The sequence below is a fragment of the Propithecus coquereli genome, unplaced genomic scaffold, assembly GCF_000956105.1.
Source record: "Propithecus coquereli isolate 6110/MARCELLA unplaced genomic scaffold, Pcoq_1.0 Scaffold57, whole genome shotgun sequence".
Taxonomy (NCBI): domain Eukaryota; kingdom Metazoa; phylum Chordata; class Mammalia; order Primates; family Indriidae; genus Propithecus; species Propithecus coquereli.
The window spans coordinates 508,206-528,439 of NW_012151618.1; the positions used below are offsets into that span (position 1 = coordinate 508,206).

The 20,234-nt window shown below is 34.1% G+C and overlaps 1 protein-coding gene across 1 annotated transcript in view; it reads right to left on the reverse strand.

Moving 5' to 3' along the window:
• DMXL2 (Dmx-like 2) overlaps positions 1-20,234 on the reverse strand; it is a 181,885-nt gene that overhangs the window by 144,631 nt on the left and 17,020 nt on the right. The window contains exons 2-6 of the mRNA XM_012658020.1: positions 15,847-15,972; positions 13,258-13,329; positions 10,104-10,182; positions 9,201-9,333; positions 8,446-8,512 (exon numbers count right to left, since the gene is read on the reverse strand). Of these exons, the coding sequence (XP_012513474.1) occupies positions 8,446-8,512; positions 9,201-9,333; positions 10,104-10,182; positions 13,258-13,329; positions 15,847-15,972 (477 nt within the window). The remainder of the gene's footprint in view (positions 1-8,445; positions 8,513-9,200; positions 9,334-10,103; positions 10,183-13,257; positions 13,330-15,846; positions 15,973-20,234) is intronic.

A 20,234-nucleotide genomic window follows, 5' to 3' on the forward strand; every position in this document is an offset into this window, starting at 1 on the left:
AAAAAAAAAAAAAAAAAAGACAGGTGGCATTGGTACAAGAAAAAGACCAATGAACTATAGAAAAGAGCCCAGAAACAGACCCACAGAAATATGGACATTTGATTTGATGACAAAGGTAGTAATAGAGAGCAATGGAGAAACGAGAGATTTTTCAATAAATTGTGTACAACTAGAAATTCGTAAGAAAAAAACTAAACTTGACCTCTTCTTCAAACCACACCTAAAAATTATTTCACAGAGATTTTAGACCCGAACATGAAAGACAAAACATAAATGTCCAGATTCTTGACCAGGGGTTCTCAGCCTAAGGTCCTCTGACCCAAAGGTCCTGCAGATAAAATTCAAGATATAAAAGATATTTTTGCTAAATCATCTGCATCCTATGATGCCTTAGTGCCAGTTTCAACTGAAAGCATCTATAGCTCTTTGCCTGAGGTTTTCTAGGAACTGGCTCTGAGTACTGAGAACTGATGCCTGGCCCTCCCCCATCCTCAAGCAATGACTGATTTGTGTGAAGAACATGAATCATACAAGGAACACTGGCTCTCAGAATACCCAGAGATTTAAACTTGTTAATGCACTTAATACAGGGTGTATTACCATGCAGTACACACTACATTAAGTGCCTTCATTTCCTTGCCTCAAATCCAATATATTTCATGTGATCACTCTACATATTAATTACTTACACTTGATTCCTTGTCTCAGGATCTGCTTCTGGAGAAACCAAGAAAACTGAGACCCAAAGGTACCTTGAATTTGGGGAAAAAAATTACTTCTCTATTTTCATAACTGCTAATTGAAAGAAACACTTCAACAAAGTAGTATTAGCAGCAGTACATATGACTTTGTCTCTAACAGAAATCACAGATGTTTTCATATTACATGACAGTTGCTGCATATCACAAAATAATTTTTATACTCATCTCTACTTCAAAATTGTAAGTTCTTGGAACCGCTACTAAACTGTACATGATTGCAGTTTTCCTGTCTATAATGTTGTGCCGTCTTCCTGTCTATAATGTTCATGCAACTGTTGAGCAACTACCTACCTCTGTGCCAACTAATTATTTAGCCATATAACAGTAAAGTTGAATGTTCTTACAAGTTGACATTAACTCAAAAAGCCTTGGATGGATTCTGTTGCTCTTGGAAAGCCCATTCTCACCTTGTAAAGTGAGATACGGAAGTTTAATTCCATATGCAATAGTTAAATGCAATTAAACTTGGCCATATTTTAAATGTAATTTTTTATTACTAAATGCATTAATTAAAAAGTATGTCTATTATCACAAATTTTTTAATATCTTGTAGCTGTATTTCAATAATTTATTTTCCTTTGTAATGCTACGCATTTTATTTTATGCATTTAAAAACATCATACTGTGAAGAAGGTTATAGGCTTCACTAGATTTCAAAAGGGATTCACAGCATAAAAAAACTCTAAGGAACTCTGGTCTAGAAGATCATACAATATTGGAAAATTTTCAGAATCTCAGAGTAGTAAAAACTTATTAAGTAGGACTCAGAAAGCACAATCCTAAAGGAAAAAAATTGATAAATTTGACATTAAAGTTAAATATATCTAGTCATCAAAAGAATACCATTAAGAGAGTGAATAAGCAAGTAACAGCCTGGGAAAAGTTCTTTGCAAAACATATAACTGACAAAGAGCTCCTACTCAGAATAAAGAACTCCTACAAATCAATAAGAAAAAGACCAACAACCATTTAAAACTGGATAAGGGACCTGCCTAGTTATTTTCTTCTGCCTCAGCCATCCAAATACCCAATAAACATATGAAAAGGTATTTAACCTCATTAATAATTAGGGCAATACACATTAAAACTACAGTGAGGTGTCACTCAGCATCTACCAAAATTTACAGAAGTTTAAAGTCTGACCGTATCAGTGTTGACTAGGAGCAACAGGAACCACTGTACACTATTATTCAGAGTGCAAATGAGTACATCAACTTTGGAAAACTGGCATTATCTACTAAAATAAAAGATACATATGATCTATGCCAGCAATTCTACTACTATGTATATACCCAAAAGAAATCCATACAAGTTCCTAATAGACATGTACACTCACTGCAGCATTATCTGTACTAAAAACAGAAAAATTAGCCAGATGTGGTGGAGTGCACCTGTAGTCCCAGCTACTTGTGAGGCTGAGGCAGGAGGATCGCTTGAGCCCAGGAGACTGAGGTTGCAGTGAGCTATGATGACACCACTGCACTCTACCCAAGGGCGAAAGACCGAGACTCTGTCTCAAAAAAAAAGAAAAAAGAAATGGCATGGCAGATCAAGGAGAAAAAAAGGAACTATTCAATAAATGGTACTGAGACAACATCCATTTGGATTACGGACTTAATTATTATAAGAGACTAAAATTTTAAGATTTTAGAAGAAAATAAAAAACAATATTTTTTGTTTTGTTTTGTTTTTTTTGAGACAGAGTCTTGCTCTGTTGCCCAGGCTAGAGTGCCATGGCGTCAGCCTAGCTCACAGCAACCTCAAACTCCTGGGCTCAAGCAATCCTCCCGCCTCAGCCTCCCAGAGTGCTAGGATTACAGGCGTGAGCCACCATGTCCGGCCAAAAAACAATGTTTTAATAGCATCAGAATAAGAAAGAGTTTCCTCAACAAGATTCAAACTACATTTAACCCATCATATATTGTGGATATGTTTTAAGTCTTTATGCTTTAAAAACAGATACTGAAATAGTTACAGATGAATGACATCAGGTATATAAGCCAAAATAACACAACTGGGAGAGGGGTGGTATAGATGAAACAAAACTGGCTGGATAATAACTGTTGAAGCTGGGTGATGGGTACATAGGAGTTCATGATACTTTTCTCTGTACTTAAAAAAATTAAATTTTTTAAATTTAAGGCATCATAAGGAAAGGAGAAAGAAAGCCACAATTCAGAAAAGACATTTGCAACACATATAACTGAAAAGAGATTATGATCAAAATATTTAAAGAATTCCCTCAAATCAAAAAGAAATAGAAAACAGCAAGGGCCCGTAAATAAAGGAAAAGATACTCTTAATAGCAATGAGGAAAATGTAACTAAAGCCACACTATCATGAGAATATAGTACTATAAGAATACAGTGCCATCGTAACATTCATATACTGCTGGTAGAGGTATAAACTGTGTAAAAAACTTTGGAAAACAATTTAGAATTATTTTATAATAGTAAAAATGCACAATTTTCTCTTAAATATGTATCCAGACAAATTTTGCCCAGGTGCACCAAGAAAGATATATGAACATTAACTGCAGCATTATGATACCAAAAACCTTTATTAAAAAAGATTCATCATCAAGAGAATGGATAAACTGCAGTATATTCATATAATGACATATAACACATCAGAAAAGATGAACAAATTACAGCATCAATATAGATGACTCTCGGCCGGGCGCGGTGGCTCACGCCTGTAATCCTAGCACTCTGGGAGGCCGAGGCGGGTGGATTGCTCAAGGTCAGGAGTTCTAGACCAGCCTGAGCAAGAGTGAGACCCTATCTCTACCAAAAAATAGAAAGAAATTATCCGGACAACTAAAAATATATATATATAGAAAAAATTAGCCGGGCATGGTGGCGCATGCCTGTAGTCCCAGCTACTCAGGAGGCTGAGGCAGAAGGATTGCTTGAGCCCAGAAGTTTGAGGTTGCTGTGAGCTAGGCTGACGACAGGGCACTCACTCTAGCCAGGGCAACAAAGCGAGACTCTGTCTCAAAAAAAAAAAAAAAAACATAGATGACTCTCACAAATATAAAGTGGAGTATAAAACATAAGTCATAAAAAAACTCCACAAACTCCTATAAGTTTGAAACTATGGAAAACTAAATATTATATTATTTGGGAACTTATACATGTGAAAATACTTTTTAAAGCAATGAAATAATAAATATAAATTTAGGATTCTGGTTGCCTGGAGTGGGAGGGGGCAGAAGAGATGCAAGGAGGAAGATAAAGTTCCCACCGGTTTTATGTTCTTTGTCTCAAGTTGAGTAGCAGGGTACATGAGTATTTGTTTAATTATTTTTTATATATGTTTATATATAAATCTTATACTTATAAAATATTTTATAATTTAAAAAGACACATTCAGAGGATAAGGAAAAAAACTCTGGGAAATTAAAGTGTGACAGCAGGAAAATTTAGTTCAAAGTTAAAACTGAAAAATCCTCCAGAAATTAAACAAAAAGATGAAGAGATAGAAAATAGGAGAGGGGAAAAGTTAGAGAATTAGTGTAAAAGTACTCAACATCTGAATAAGATTTAGAAAGAGAAGGAAATAACACAAAGAAATACTATTAATATAAAATAATCTCCCAGAACTGAAAGACATGAGTTTTCAGATTGAACAGGTCCACCAAATAGTCTGCACAAAAAAAGTCTTTATCCCTTAGAAACAGATACCACAGACATCATCATGAAATTTTAGAATGCTAGGGATTAGGAGGAAATCCTTATAAAAACTCTATACCTGGAAATGAGGAGAGTGTGGTCATACCGGCACTGTACTCTCAACAGTGGGAGCTAGAAGGCAATAGAACTATGACTTAAAAATTCTGAGAGTTTAGAGTCTATTTTATCTGATACACCGTTGTCCCTTGGTATACATGAAGGATTGGTTCCAGGACCCACCAAGTATACCAAAATCTGCACATACTCAAGTCCCACAGTCAGCCTTGTGGAACTCGTGTGTACAAAAAAATGACCCTCTGTATATGCAGGTTTCATATCTGCAAATGCTGCATTTTCAATCCACATTTGGTTGGAAAAAATCCACATGTAAGTGGACCTACACAATTCAAACCCGGGTTATTCAAGGGTCAGTTGTATACCTACACTTGTTCACTTTCGGTTTCATTTGCAAGGAGTATCTTTTTCCAATCCTTCACTTTCAATCTGCGTGTGTCTTTACAGGTGAAGTGAGTTTCTTGTAGACAGTGCATATATGTCATGTTTTTTATCCATTCAGCCGGTCTATATCTTTTAAGTGTGGAATTTAATCCATTTACATTCAAGGTTATTATCAATAGGTGAGAATTTATTCCTGTCATTTTGTTATTTCTTGGTTTTGTCTATCCTTTGTTCCTTTCTTCCTCTCGTATTGTTTATCATTGCAGTTTGATAATTTTCTATAGTAGTAAAGCTTGACTCCATTCTTTCTCATTTGTATATATGTTCTACCAGTGAGTTTTATACTTTCATGTGTTTTCATGATTATAGGTATCATCCCTTTGCTTCCAGATGTAGGACTCCCTTAAGCATTTCTTCTAGGGCCAGTCTAGAGGTAATGAATTCCCTCAGTTGTTGCTGATTTTGGAATGACTTTATTTCTCCTCCCTTGCTAAAGGCTAGTTTTGCTGGGTATAGTATCCTTGGCTGACAGTTTTCTTCTTTCAGTACTTTGAATTATCATCGCATTTTCTCATGGCCTATAAGGCTTCTGCTAAGAAATCTGCTATTAGCCTGATGGTGATTTCCTCATATGGAGCTTGACACTTTATTAGAATTCCTTTTTGTCTTTGACTTTTTGCCTAGACAGTTTGACTACCTTAGAGAGTACCTTAGAGAAGACCATTTTGGGTTGAATCTATTTGGGGATCTTTGAGCTTCCTGTATCTGGATGTCTATATCTCTTACAAGACTCAATAATTTTTCGGCTAATATTTCATTAAATAAGTTTCCTATGCCTTTGCCCATCTCTTCTCCTTCCGGAACACCTGAAATTCAAATATTTGGTTGCTTTATGGTATCTCACATGTCACATAGGCTTTTTTTTTTTCTTTGCCTGACTGGGTTATTTCAAAAGACCTGGCTTCAAGTTCATTAATTCTTTCTTCTGCTTGATCTAGTCTAGTGCTGAAGCTGTCGATTGCATTTTTTACTTCATTCACTGAATTCTTCAGTTACAGGATTTCTATTTGGTTCTTTTTTATGATATCTCTCTGTTGAATCTCTCATTAAGATCATAAATTTGTTTTCCTGATTTCTTTGTATTTCTTATCTGTGTTCTCTTATATCTCACTGGTTTTCTTTAATATCATTATTTTGAATTCTTTTTCAGGAATCTCATAGATTTTCTTTTTATTGAGATCTATTACTGGAGAATTATTGTGCTCCTTTGGAGGTGTCAGGTTTCCTTGTTGTGTTTCTTATGTCCCTACATTGATATCTGCACATCTGGTGTAACAGTCACTTCTTCCAATTTTATGGACTGGCTTTCATAGGGAAAGATTTTTCATACAGATTTATCTACAGTGTTGGTTGAGTAGCGTGCTGTTTTTTATTCTAGGTGGGCACAGTAGTGTGATCTCCATACAATTTCTTTACCTGTATTATCAGTGTCAGTGGTGTCTGTGAGTTCCTCAGTGGCTTACGCTGCAGTTACTAGTTGAGGATGTAGCAAGGCTTTGCTTGGGACAAGGACACAAGGTAGACCAGTTCTCGGACACAACTGGTGGCGAAAGCAGGTCAGGCATGCCAGTCCTCAGGTCCCCAGGCAGTGTATGTGGGTGCCAGTGGTGGTGGGTCCAAGCAAGCCAGTCCTTGGGCCTCTAGGCAGCTCACTTGGGTGCCAGTGGTGGCAACAGTAGTTATGGAAAATAGTATGGAGTTTTCTTGAAAAACCAAAAATAGAACTACCACATAATCCAGCAGTTCCACTACTGGGTATTTATGCACAGAAAAGGAAATCAGTATATCAAAGAGATACCTCCACCCCCATCTTTTTGGAGCACTATTCACAATAGCAAAGATATGCAATCAACCTAAATGTCCATCAATGAATTAATGGATAAAGAAAATGTAATACATACACATAATGGAATACTACTCAGCAATAAAAAAGAATGAAATCCTGTCATTCACAACAACTTGGATGGAACTGGAGATCATTATGCTAAGTGAAATAAGCCAGGCACAGAAAGACAAATATCACATGTTCTCACTCATATGTGGGAGCACTAAAAAACTTGATCTTGTAGAGATAGAAAGCAGAATAACAGTTATGGGGGGGCAATGAAGAGAGGTTGTTTAATGGGTACAAACATATACTTAGGTAGGAGTAATAAGTTCTAGTGTTCAATAACATAGTAAGGAGACTATAGTTAATAGTAATTTATTATATATTTCAAAACAGTTAGATTTGAAATGTTCCCAACACAAAAAAAAGATAAATTTGTGAGATGATAGATACCCCAAATATCCTGATTTGATCATTATACATTGTATGCATGTTTCAAAACATCACATGTACCCCATATATATGTACAATTATATATCAATAAAAAATAAACTTTAAAAAATTCTGAGAGACAATGATTTTCAACCCAATTCTATACCCAGGCAAATCAAGCAGAAGAGCAGAAGAAAAAATTTTTCAGACATGTAAGGCCTCAAAAATGTTCTTTCCTATTCACCTTTTCTCAGGAACCTACTGGAGGATATCTCCATCAAAACAAGAAGATAAATGATTCCAAGAAATAGGGAATTTGATAAAGGAGAGAGGCAAAGAGTATTTCCTGAGGTTGGTAAAAGAAAATCCCAAAATGATAGCTCTGCTATTTTAGACTGGGAGAGCAATTATGCTAGATCGGAACAAAGAGAACACATGTTTCCAGGATACCTCCTATGTGGGATTAAACTGAGAGAAGAGTCAAAGTCTATTAGTGGTTCTGGGGATAAATTAGTATATAGAAACATAAACAGTAAAACAAAGCAATTATTACCTCCAAAGTAATTACTGATTATGAAGAATATGTATACAATCTTAATAATGTGAACAGTAAGACTGATTTACTCCAAATCATGAGATATCGACATCAGGAAACAAGAAGGAAGTGAAGTGAATATGTGTACATGTCAAATGTGGAGATGGGATTGGAGACACCAACTTTAGAGCTAAAGTCTCAGCTTCCATAGGAGGAAGGCAAGAGATAATACACAGAACTAGGGGGGGAAAGTAAAGAAACAAGAACACCTGCAAGTTATTTAGGAACATGGACAGAAATATCAAAATATTCCACTTAACAAATAACTGCCTCCAGGACACAGGAATTAAGAGTGGGAATAATGAGGCAGGGAGTACTTCTTTTCATTGTGAATTCAGTCGTGCTATTTTACTTTTTAAATTATGTATTTATGCTATCTTTAAACACAAAACTTAGTTCTAAAAAATGTAAGTGAGCTGAGGTCAATTAAGAGTAATAATAATAGGCATTATTTCCCAAGTGCCTACTGCCTATGGAGAACATACCAGGTTTTTTACTAACACTAATTACCATTCCTCAAGCCAGCTTTACAGAGGATTATCCCAGTTTTGCAGATGAGAACATTGAAAATGAATAAGGAACATTTTCTAATTGTTTTATTTGTTTCTTTTGTTTGTTTTCTGTTTGGTCCTTTACCTTTCCAGCAGTAGCAAAATATTCACCATCAGGAGACCATTCCATCAAATGTACAGATACTGAGGTTCTAAAAAAGACAAAGTTAAATAGTTAGCGTTTTTTAAGTCTGGTACACTGTATTCATAAATAGTCAAGATGAGAGTTTTCATAACATTAAAGTCACAATCTTCAGAATAAGAGAGTTTCTGCCTCCTTAAAAATGTAAATACAATATTTCACCTCGCTAAAAGCACAAATTAATTAAAACAAAACCAACATTCACTTTGGGAAACCAACAATGTAAGTAACGTGCATATAGTATATTTCCACCTACATGTCACACCAACATCCTAAATATAACACATTAAAAGCTGTGCTCACCATCTTCCCTGGCTAATTGGTCCCCATTGCATAATCTATGTTAATGTTAACGGTATAACTATCCTTCCGCTTCAAAGAGTGGCTGGCAACTTTCACCACACCTTCCCCTTCCTCATCCATATCTCAATACATTAATGAGTAATTCTTATGTGTCAACCCTGTCAACTCAAGTCCTGGGGCTATAACCATGAAAATATTTTTGTCCTTTTTTAAAAGAATTAACTGTAGTAGAGATTAAAGAATGACATTATAAATGGGTTTTAGTTAGAAAAAGTCTACTTTCTAGGCTTCTAAATGCAATGGTACCATCAAAAAATAAAGATCTTTGTGAAAGGGAACATTTTAGAAAGCATTTGTTTTTAATTAACGAATATAGCATAGAGTTAGACACTAACTTGCACTGCCAGATGCACTTCCAATCATTTAAAACAGGAATTTTATTATCGATTTCTTCCTCCTCTTCCAGAATATCACCTCCTGGAGGAGCCCACAACTGAACAGAATCAGTTGCTGTCAATAATCTGTTATCTGAAAATTAAAGAATGTTCTGATGAATAAGCAAGGATTATCTAGGGAAAGAAATACACATGGGCTTTTGTTTAGATCTGTAATACTGTCGGTGAAAAACACTTGGTATATATCTAGTTAAAAGAATTCTCTAGAAGAAGAAAAAGAGAATCCTCTAGAAAGAGTAGTTCTTAAGGAAGATTTGAGAACAAAAAAGAAAAACTTACTGGCAAAGAGCTATTGTGTATCTAGCAAGTCTTTAGAAAACATAACAGCAAAAGTAGAATAACAAACCCCTAAAACTCTGATATTTATATAATATAAAATGTTTTCAGGATATAAGGCATAACTACAAATTCAGGAAATTTGTATAAAAATAATCCTCATTAATTGTGAATGTAAAAAGAGACAAGCGTCATTATCATTAAATGTTTCTAGCCTTTCAAAAGTAAAGACAGTAATTTCCTGAAATACAAATGATACAACAAGGTGGAGTTTTTTTGGTCTCTGTTTTATTTACAGTTTAAGTACAGCACATGTTAACTAACAAATCATCACTCTTTCTTGAAATAAAACATTCAAAAGAAAGGTGAAAAAAGCACAGAATAATAAATTAAGCATTGTACAAAGTAGTGTATACCAAGAAGAAAAAAGTATACTCACTCATCGACAAAAAAAAATATAATACTGATCATTTTTTCTTATTAAGGGGGACTATATCACATTGTAATCGTCATATATTTAAAACAAACATTTAATTTAAATAATTTCTAAATATAATTGCTAAATACCTTGAGGGTCCCATGCTAAGTTGTATGTCACAGAACTCAAAAAAAACTGCCCAGTTTTAAGCCACTGACATTTGAGTTGCTGAAACATGTAGAGAAAAAAAAAAAGATACGTTTTTAAAATAATATCCAAAAACACTACCATATAATCATTTTAAGATTTTATGATCTGACACAAAGATACAAGTGTTTCACTCTTATTTTCATATACTGTTTTTAACACAATTTTCAATGGTTCCACTATTTATTCTACCATACTGAACTCATTGACATGCCGACAGTATGTTCTCTCATGCTTCAGTCCATGTCTATATATACATTCTCACATTTAGAATATCCTTTGCCTCACTTCTCCATCTGCAAACTCCTAGGCTTCCATTAGGATTAGCTAAATAATCACCTCTACTGTGAAGCCTTCTCTGACTTCCTGGAAGCATCCATAGCACTTTTACATTCTGCCATTATAACACTGATCACGTAGAATTTTTTTTTTTTCTTATTTTTTTTTTAAAAAGAGACACGGTCTCACTCTTGCTCAGGCTGGTCTTGAACTCCTGAGCTCAAGCAATCCTCTCACCTTGGCCTCCCAAAGTGCTAGGATTATAGGCGTGAACTACCATGCCCAGCCCACATAGAATTATTATTTGTTTATATGTCTGACTTTCCTATTAAATTACAACTCTTAAAAGGCAGAAACTATGTCATAATAATCTTTATTATCTTCAACGTTTGTAATGGCTGGTACACAGATGTTCAATAAATGTTTATTAAAACAAAATAAATACACATTAGAAAGAAATGTAAATTATGATGATCCCCTGGACTCAACGTCTAAAAGAAAATCAGGTATCTCCCAAAAAGTCAACAGATGTGAACTACATTATATACTCTACAAACTTCATCTATATTATATTTGAATAATTTCCATTCTTTTTAATATTTTTATTCTAAAAGGTGATTTAAAGTTTAAAAGTCAAAGACCTTTGCCATGAAATACAGTAAACAAAAGTTTACATATTTCTTTGTAGCACATAAATATAAAATGTCCTTTTGTGAAAGTATAGTGTAATGTAAAGCCATGTTACCTTAAGCAAATCATATATTAATTGATGAATAAAAAATAATTTTTAAGATGGCAATACCCTTCCTCTTTACAATATTTTTAAAATATTTAACAATTAAATAATTATGCAAGGTTTCTTGACAACTTAGAGGCAGAATTTAAAAATATAACTGCAAAACCTGCATTTCATTATCCAAAAATGATTTTATGTTTCATAATCAGGGAAAATGTTATTTTTTAAACCCTACCACTGCTGATCAAACAACAGTTACAACAGTAGTTTAAATACTGTTCATCAAATCTATTTTAGTGTATTAATAATAATTAAATAATTCCCAAATTATAGACAACCTTTTTCTTTTGTTTGAGACAGAGTCTCACTCTATTGTCCAGGCTAGAGTGTTGTGGCATTAGCCTAGCTCACAGCAACCTCAAACTCCTGGGCTCAAGCAATCCTCCTGCCTCAGCCGCCCAAGTAGCTAGGACTACAGGCGCATGCCATCACACCGGCTAACTTTTTCTATTTTCAGTAGAGACAGGGTCTTGCTCTTGCTCAAGCTGGTCTCTTGAACTCCTGAGCTCAAGCAATCCTCCCATCTCGGCCTCCCAGAGTGTTAGGATTACAGGCGTGAGCCACCACATCCAGCCTATATAGACAACCTTAATATTCTTTCCTTTAGTGTTCCTCAGAGTATAATCTGTGGATCAACTATTTAGCAGAAATCTGGGGAATGAGGCCTGGAAATCTGAATATTTAGTATGTGTTTTAGGTGACTCTTAAATACTCCAAAATTTGGTATCTGTTTCATAATACTATTATGAAATATATTAATATATAAATATATTTCTAATAATAAGACTAACATTTTAACTTATACTGTTTTTTGGAAATGTAAAAAAAAATTCAAATATACACATTTAATGAAAAAATACCAAAATCATTTGTTTTAATGCATTTTATTCAAAAGTATACTTAAAAATTACTTGTAAATATATACTCTTGGCATTCAGATTTAGCATTTGCACTTTTGATTATTTGTGAGTGATGGTGGAGTTCTAACGCATGTAATAATTTTTAAAGGGGTTGATAATTCCAACCATATTGGATTTTCTGAATATTAAGACAAAATATAATATAGCACTCAGTATGAAGCTGAATGGTTTTCAATGTGGTATGTTTGATCACTTATCTGAGATGTGAGCTTATCTAAACTCCTAACTCCATCATTCAACAACTATTTAGGAGTACCTACTATGTTCCAGATACTGTTCTAAGTACTTGGGATTGATCAGTGAAAAAAGAAACAAAGCTTCCTACTCTCATGGAGCATACATTCTAAATAACAAACAATATGTAAATAAACAAGATAAGTGTTATGGAAAAAATTTTTAAATAGAAAGGTAAGGGGAGTAAAAGTTGTAATTTTTAAAAGGATGGTCAAGGTAAACCTCACTGAGAAGGTATTACTGAGCAAAGACCTAAAGGATCTGTGGCAGCTAACCTTGCCTTGGAGGTATCTGGAGGAAGAACATTCCAGACAGAGAACAACCAATGCAAAGGCTCTAAGAGGGAAAGTAACTGAGAAACAGTAAAAATGCCAGTGCTGCTGGAGTGGAACCAGAGAGGACAAAACAGCAGAAGATGAACTCTAGAGGTAGTAAGTGTGGTGCTGGGGAGAAGGAAGGTTGTAGTCTATCTTGAGGCTTTTTGTGTTTTTATCTGAGAGAAACATGGAGCCATTACAGAGTTTTAAGCAGAGAAGCATCATGATCTGCTCTGTTGAGAAGAGGCATGGGAGTAGAAGGAGAATAGGAAACCAGATATCAGGTACAGGTTAGTAATCTAAGCAAGAAATAAAGTAATTCAAACTAGGGTAGCTTTTCATTAACACAGTAAATCGCAATTAGCAATATTCTAGAAACGTGAGTTTCTAAAAGGTCTGGGGATATATTGCTAATGAATGAAAAGGATCAGACCAACTTTACAATGATATTCCAGCGCACTTTCAGCTACTAAGGAGCTCTTTATTACTATCAACTGGACTCTAAAATTAACTAGATTCTAAAAATGTTCTACTATCAGTTAATACTTACACAGTTTCTCTTATGAGAATTTATGCCCAAAGGCTCAAAAATACAAACAGCATTACCATATGAAGCTGCAATCTAAAAAAGAATAAACACAGCATTAATATTTAGAAAGTAAAATAAAGATAACCTCCTTTTCACAATAATGTATAAACTAATTACATGAATACAATCCCAATACTGTATTAATTTTTTTTCTTCCATAAATATAACTGGAAGTGTATTGGAGTTGAATCTCTTCTCACTATACAATGTACACATGTAATAGAATTCAACTTGTATCCCCAAATCTATTAAAATAAAAAAAAAGCAAAAGCCAAAAAAATACAGCAGTGGAAGGCAAAAAAGCCTCTTCTTTGTTATCAAAAAATTCAGCAGGCTTTATTTTACATAACAAATACACAGCTGACCTATTCAACAGACAATCAGATTTTCTACAAGAATTTCATTTTTAACATAAAAATCACTTTATTAACAAAAATACACTTCAATGGCATCTCTCTTTGTCAGAAACTTTATAAAACAGTGAAAATAATATAAAAACCATGAAAAGTAGAGAAAGACATAAAATAATATTAGTAACAGGTCTTAAAGATACATCAAATAAAATGGATTAATCATGCCATCAAACAGAAAAACCCAACTGGGAAACCATCTAGAAGAAGGCATAGAAAAAATGGACTAAGGAGAAATCAGGAAGCCATCCACTGTACCTGGGGGGGGAAAGGGCTGATACAGACATCTCCAGAGGACTAACCTAGGGAATGGGGGACCAGGAGGATTTTGTTCCAGGTCACATACCTGATAAGAAGAGACATAAATCCCTCTGCTCTAGAAGCTACCAGAGCCTGTTTTCCAATAATTTCTTGAATGCCAGTTCCCAGCTCATCCTCCTCTTGGCAAGAGGGAAATCAACCACAGGGGACAGACCAAAAACCATACCTTCTGGTAACCTCTGTATACCAGTTAACCTATAAAACTAAATTAGTTATATATTCTTTTAAAGCCTGAAAAAAAGGTCTACTGTGATTTTAAGGCACTCTAATGCCAGAAGGTGATTTTAACTATTACCTAATATCTAACATTCTTTCTAAGAAAAAAAAACTTTTAATCCACAATGGTAGTGGGGAAGCTACTTCAAATTAACACTTAGGCAAAAAGTGTTGTGAATGACCCCATTCAACATGTTAATGAATGAATGAATTAATGTTTATAACAGACTAACACAAAGTCACAAACATCAAAGTTATCACCACAAGGATTGGGGATAAAGAGACTAAAAGGAGAGGCAATAAAAACAATAAAGATGTCCAATTTTGCTTTCTTTACATTATACCAGGTAAGGAAAAGTAGAAATACAAGTTGCTCTGCTTCCCATGGTTATGAATACCAATGTCTTATGTATTTAAAAAAAAACTTTATTCTCGGAGAATGCGTTCATTGTGATTATCATCAGCATGTACGTTATTTATTAATTCACCTCTGACAACTATGGTACAAGTCTAGACAGGCTACCTTGCTTCGCATAGAGAGAAGAGCAATGAAAAATTAATGAGAGGAATCTGACACTCTTAGTGTTTTCTAAAATAATTCTTAGGGGTAAAAAAACCTGAAAAAAAATCAGAAAAGCAACAAAGGAGTATCAGGAAACACCAGAAAATCCAGTATTTCAATAGCAAGTCAAGTGATACTATCACTGGGACATTTACACAAATATTAAGGCTTGATATGGGCAGTAGAATGGGGCAGGAGAAATGGCATAATAATCACAATTTATCATTCAGTATAAATTTGTATGATTACTATTTATCACCACATATATTCTGATTTAACATATCCTTCATAAAATTTGTTACCCAATAAAGAACAATTTCTAGGACACTAAGATTATTTAAGTTATTGCAATTACTACAGGTAAAAATTTCATTTCTATATTCTTCCAGAGACATTTAACTCTGCTACATGATACCAGCCATACTGAATTGCCAGAGTATACAGCAAATAGGCTATATTTATTTTATATGCAACCAAAATTTGATGTATGCTTGAAAATTTGAGGGAGAGGTGTGTAAGATGAAATTTTAATTATTTCAAAATAAACTCTCTGTTTCAAAGTCTGAATGAATAAACTGTAAGATTTTTCACTCAACAAACTTTCATTAAATTAACAGACTTTACAAAGCACCTGCTATATGGCAAGCATTATATTAGACATTAACAATTTGCTAAATTTCTTAATAAAAATTTGATTATATGTAGGGGAGATAAAGGGTGCTCGGTAGAGAAGATAAAAGTTTATGTCTTCCCTACTGGCTTAACGGCTGCTAGAATTAACAATTGGCAGAATATCAGTACACATAGGATTGTAAGGCCTACGGATCTCTGAAGACCTACATAACAATTACCAGATTTTCAACCTAATGGCACTTTACAATTTGTATACGACCTATCACTTTACAACTCCTATCAATAGCCACCTAAGCAAGGTATATTAATAAGAAGCTGTCGGCAAGCCTTGCATAAAAGGATAAGAATATTCTGAGATTATTAAACACATTTAAAAATGACATTTAGTAAAGTAATTAAATCCCTTACTCTTCCATGTTGGTTAGAACACTCCACACAGCTGACTTGGATGTTTCCATGCTTAGCACCAGGAATGATCTGCACACATTCAAAGTCATTTGCCAAAATAACAATATCACAGCCTGATCCGTATGCCTAAAAAGAAAAGTTTTATGGTATGTAAGATATATAACTTTTGAAATATTATATTATATTTTATCTTAGATTTTATTGCCATTGTAAAGTATACCTTGCACATTTTACAAAATAGTTAATATAAGAATCTCTGTTTCCAAATAAGAACATTGAAAATCACATAAAAAAACTGATGCTACTTCATGTATTATCATTCAACAACTATTGCTAATAGGAAAAAGGTTCTTTCAGTTCTTAAACACTGCAGCCTCTATCCCTGCAGGTCACAAATCATTCTGTTTAAAGTTTCTCTCCAAAGCTTATCTCAGTAAACCCTAAAGCATAAAAGCTCCATCTGAAAATAATAAGACATTGAAGACTGTAACTATGTCCCCAGGGTTTAAACCAGGCTTAAGAAAGATGAAGATAGAAATCAAACATGCATTTTCCAACACAATTCCACATGGGTTACAGAGCTAGTTAAACAGACATGAACACCCAAGGAAGAATTACATGCACTAAGGCAAGGGCTGAACTTAAACTCATCAATTGCCCAAATATATCCATGATGCAGTCTGCCTCCACACGCCCCCGCCACCAGCCCCAACCTCACCAGGCATGAGGGAGAAAGGAAACCAACCTGAAGTGGTTTTAACAAAAAAAAAAAAAGTTAAATAAAATAAAAAATAAACTAATTTATATAAAATATTGGGCAAATGTCACTGTATGGTCTGGAAAATAAACTATAACACAGAATGAAATTGTTGGAAAATTCCCTTGTTCATCTGAAATGAGTAAAGCCACACATTTCTTCCTATTGCCACACTTCCTGGTGTATGCTATTCCTGTTTTGCAACTTTGTGAATTTTATGATGACATAAGGGGCAGAGGATGGGACATTTTTCTTTTTCTACCAAAGTCTAATTTGTGATTAAATATTATTAATAAAAACAACCTAACAACCTAATTCTCAACTTAAAAAGCCCCATTATGTCACCCAAAGAATCCTCACAGTAAAAAAAAAAAGAAAAAATAAAAAACAAAAAAAGCCCCATTAAAAGCAACATAAACATAAAATTTATGAGGTGGTATTTTCCCTATTATTTCCACATCCTTAAGCAATGTGGTTCATTTCCTACAAAAATAGAGATATCCAAAAGCCAAGACTGGCATGTGAAGATATCTAAATCAGTGACCTATGCCTTGAAGAAGTCCTCATACGGCTGCTAATGAAAGAGGGAAATGAAGATAAAGACCAGACAGGAAGACAAACATTACTAAACATAGGTTACAGTGGAAGCACTGTTCCTTCTCACTACTGCACTTGATTGGTCTTAAAAAAAAAAAAAAAAAAAAAAAAAAACTTCCACTGTTATCAAAATCCTGTTGTAACTACTATAAACCATCTTCAACCCACGTGTTTACAATTATCAAAAAGTTCACCAGAGGAAAAGCAAAGATAGAATTTTAAGCAAGGGAAATATGGAGAAAATCACTCACAGGAGGACATGATCACTTATATTCTTATAGGCAAGGCAGACTTACTGTACCATGCATTCAGAAAAGCTAAACTGAAAGAAAATATTGAGTATATGCAGAAGATATGTTTGTGTCACCATGCTAATCTTTAAAATTATATTACTAAAATAACAAAAATAATCTTATCCTTGAATGACATTTCGCAATTTCCAAAGTGCCTTATATCATTATCTCAGCAAAGTGGATTGATGGAAAAAGCACAGATTTTATCTAGCTTGGAATCACACATGCGGAGTTTTCAGTTCTGGTTATGCCACACTGTGCTATCTTAAATAAGTTACTCAAGATCCCTGAACATTTCCTCGTAGTAAAATAGAAAAAACAATATTTATCTCTTAGGATAATTGTGAAAATTAAAATAGAAAATCTATTTGCATAATGCTTAACCCACATCACTTATTTATGAAACAGAACAGTGCACCATGTCTCAGGCCTGGGTTAGGGACTAGGAATACAAAACCACAGGATGTGGTCCCAGTCAGTCGAACGGGGAGATGACTAGGTGACTCATCAATCACAACTAAACGACAAAGTGCCATGACAGAGTTATCCACAAAATACTACCAGAAGACAGAGGAGGTATTCAATAAATGTTGTATCACTCCCTCTTTAATCTTTGCAACAAACCTGGAAGGTAGATATTATCACTGTATAAAGAAAAATTCTAAATTCATTAATTTGTCTAAGATTACACAGTAAGAGGAAAGTGTTCAAACTCAAGTCCTTACAATTCTTATGTCTTTTTCCTTACATATCAAAGAGACATAAAATATTCCAGATAAATATTGGTACACTTGCTTCTCTAATGATGGCCCATGACTAGCAACCACTACTGTAGATAAATACGCTCTTACTGCTCACTTACTGAAAAGGCTTTTTACTCTTCCCTAGATATCCAGAATTGCCTGACCTTTTTCAGAGGACATGTACCATTCTCCTTAGCTGTAGGGAATCTTGCCATTTTCTGGCTGCATCAAAGTCACCTAGGGAACTTGTTAAAAATACAGATTGCTTGGTCCTACCCAAGACTTAATAAATTAGAATCTTCATGGATAAAATAATTTGGTAATATCTAGGAAAATTTCAAATACAATATACTCTTTGAACATTCCCTATTTTACCCTATAAGTATACTTGGAAAAGTATGCAAAAATATATGTAGGATAGTCACTGCCCCATTATTTACAGCAGCAAAAACTGAAAATAATCATACCATCCAACAAACTCAGGTCTCTCTAGACTGTTTCTTTTCCCATTTCACTAATGACCACCTTCTATCATTTTGTTTTCTATTGCTCTAATTTTTGTTCTCCTTATTGGTTAATTACATAAATTCATTTAAATTCTTCAATGGGGGTTATTTGGGATTTAATGGTTACTGGATTGTACCAACTGATCTTATGAAAATAGTCTTAAGAGTCCAATGGTGACCTACGAAAAAACCTTACAACCGAGAAGACAAAACACAGATTAACAAACATTTTCCAGGAAAACATCCATTCCCTCTTCATTTTAGTCACCTGATTAAAATCCTAACTCCTTACAACACACTCAGTATTAAAAATTTATTGAATGGGTCCCTAATTAAGCTAGACATTTCATATATCACTTCTCCATTAAAACCATCTGCAAGTTAAATAAGGCATTCAAAATGTTTAATTTTAGTGTTTTCAGTAACAAGATTTTCTTTTCTATAGAGAAAATAACAAATACACTAAGTTTTAAAATTGAATAGAAAAATGAAGTCACCTTGTTACCCTTGACTATCCCACCTCATTCCCAGGGAGCAATCACTTAACAGTTACCTATGAACCCTTCCGGAAACATTCAGTATATAAAATCTTTTTTTTTAATCTTTTTTTTTAAATGGGATCATGCTATATACAACTCTGCAACTTCTTTTCACTTATCAATATATCTTGAAAAACTTTCTCTGTCAGCAAAGAAGAAATTGACTCATTCTGCTTAATAGTTGCATAGTATTTCATTTTGTGGCTTTGCCATAATTAATTTGGGTTGTTTCCAGTCTTTCACTAATGCAAATAATGCTTCAAGGACCATCTAGGTATATATAGTATGCGTATGTGTCCAATTATACCCATAGGATACAGTCTAAGATATTATTCTAAGGATAATATGCTGAATAAGTGATTAAAATTAATTGCTACTTCAAACTGCCTTCCAAAAAAATTATACTCCCCATACGTATAAAAGTACCTGTTCTACACTTCCTCACTAACCCTGATCATTATCAAATATTTTAATCTTCCTGACCCAAAAAAACCTACATCTCCTTGTTGTTTTAATTTGTGTTTTTATTAGAAGGAAAGTCAAGCATTTCTTCACATATTTATCAGACATTTATATTTCTTTCTCTGCAAACTGACTATTCATGTTGTTGGTCCATTTGCTTTTCTGTAAGTTTCTACACAAAAACAAACATCTGTTGCCCACCACCACCATCCCCAAGATAAATAAAATTCCTGTCATTCAGCTATAAGACCACACTCCAGTAAGAAAAGCAGCAAGGGGACAGCATTTGAAAAAGAAGCTCTTCCTTCCACATGACTGAGAACACAATTTACTGACAGGATTCAGTCACTCCAACTGCCAAAAGTCCACTTAAGAGTGCTGAATCAGCAAAATAAATAAATGAAAAAGAAGCTAAATAGTATGAAAAAAATCTTACAGCAAAAAATTACATCAGGCCGGGCGCGGTGGCTCACGCCTATAATCCTAGCTCT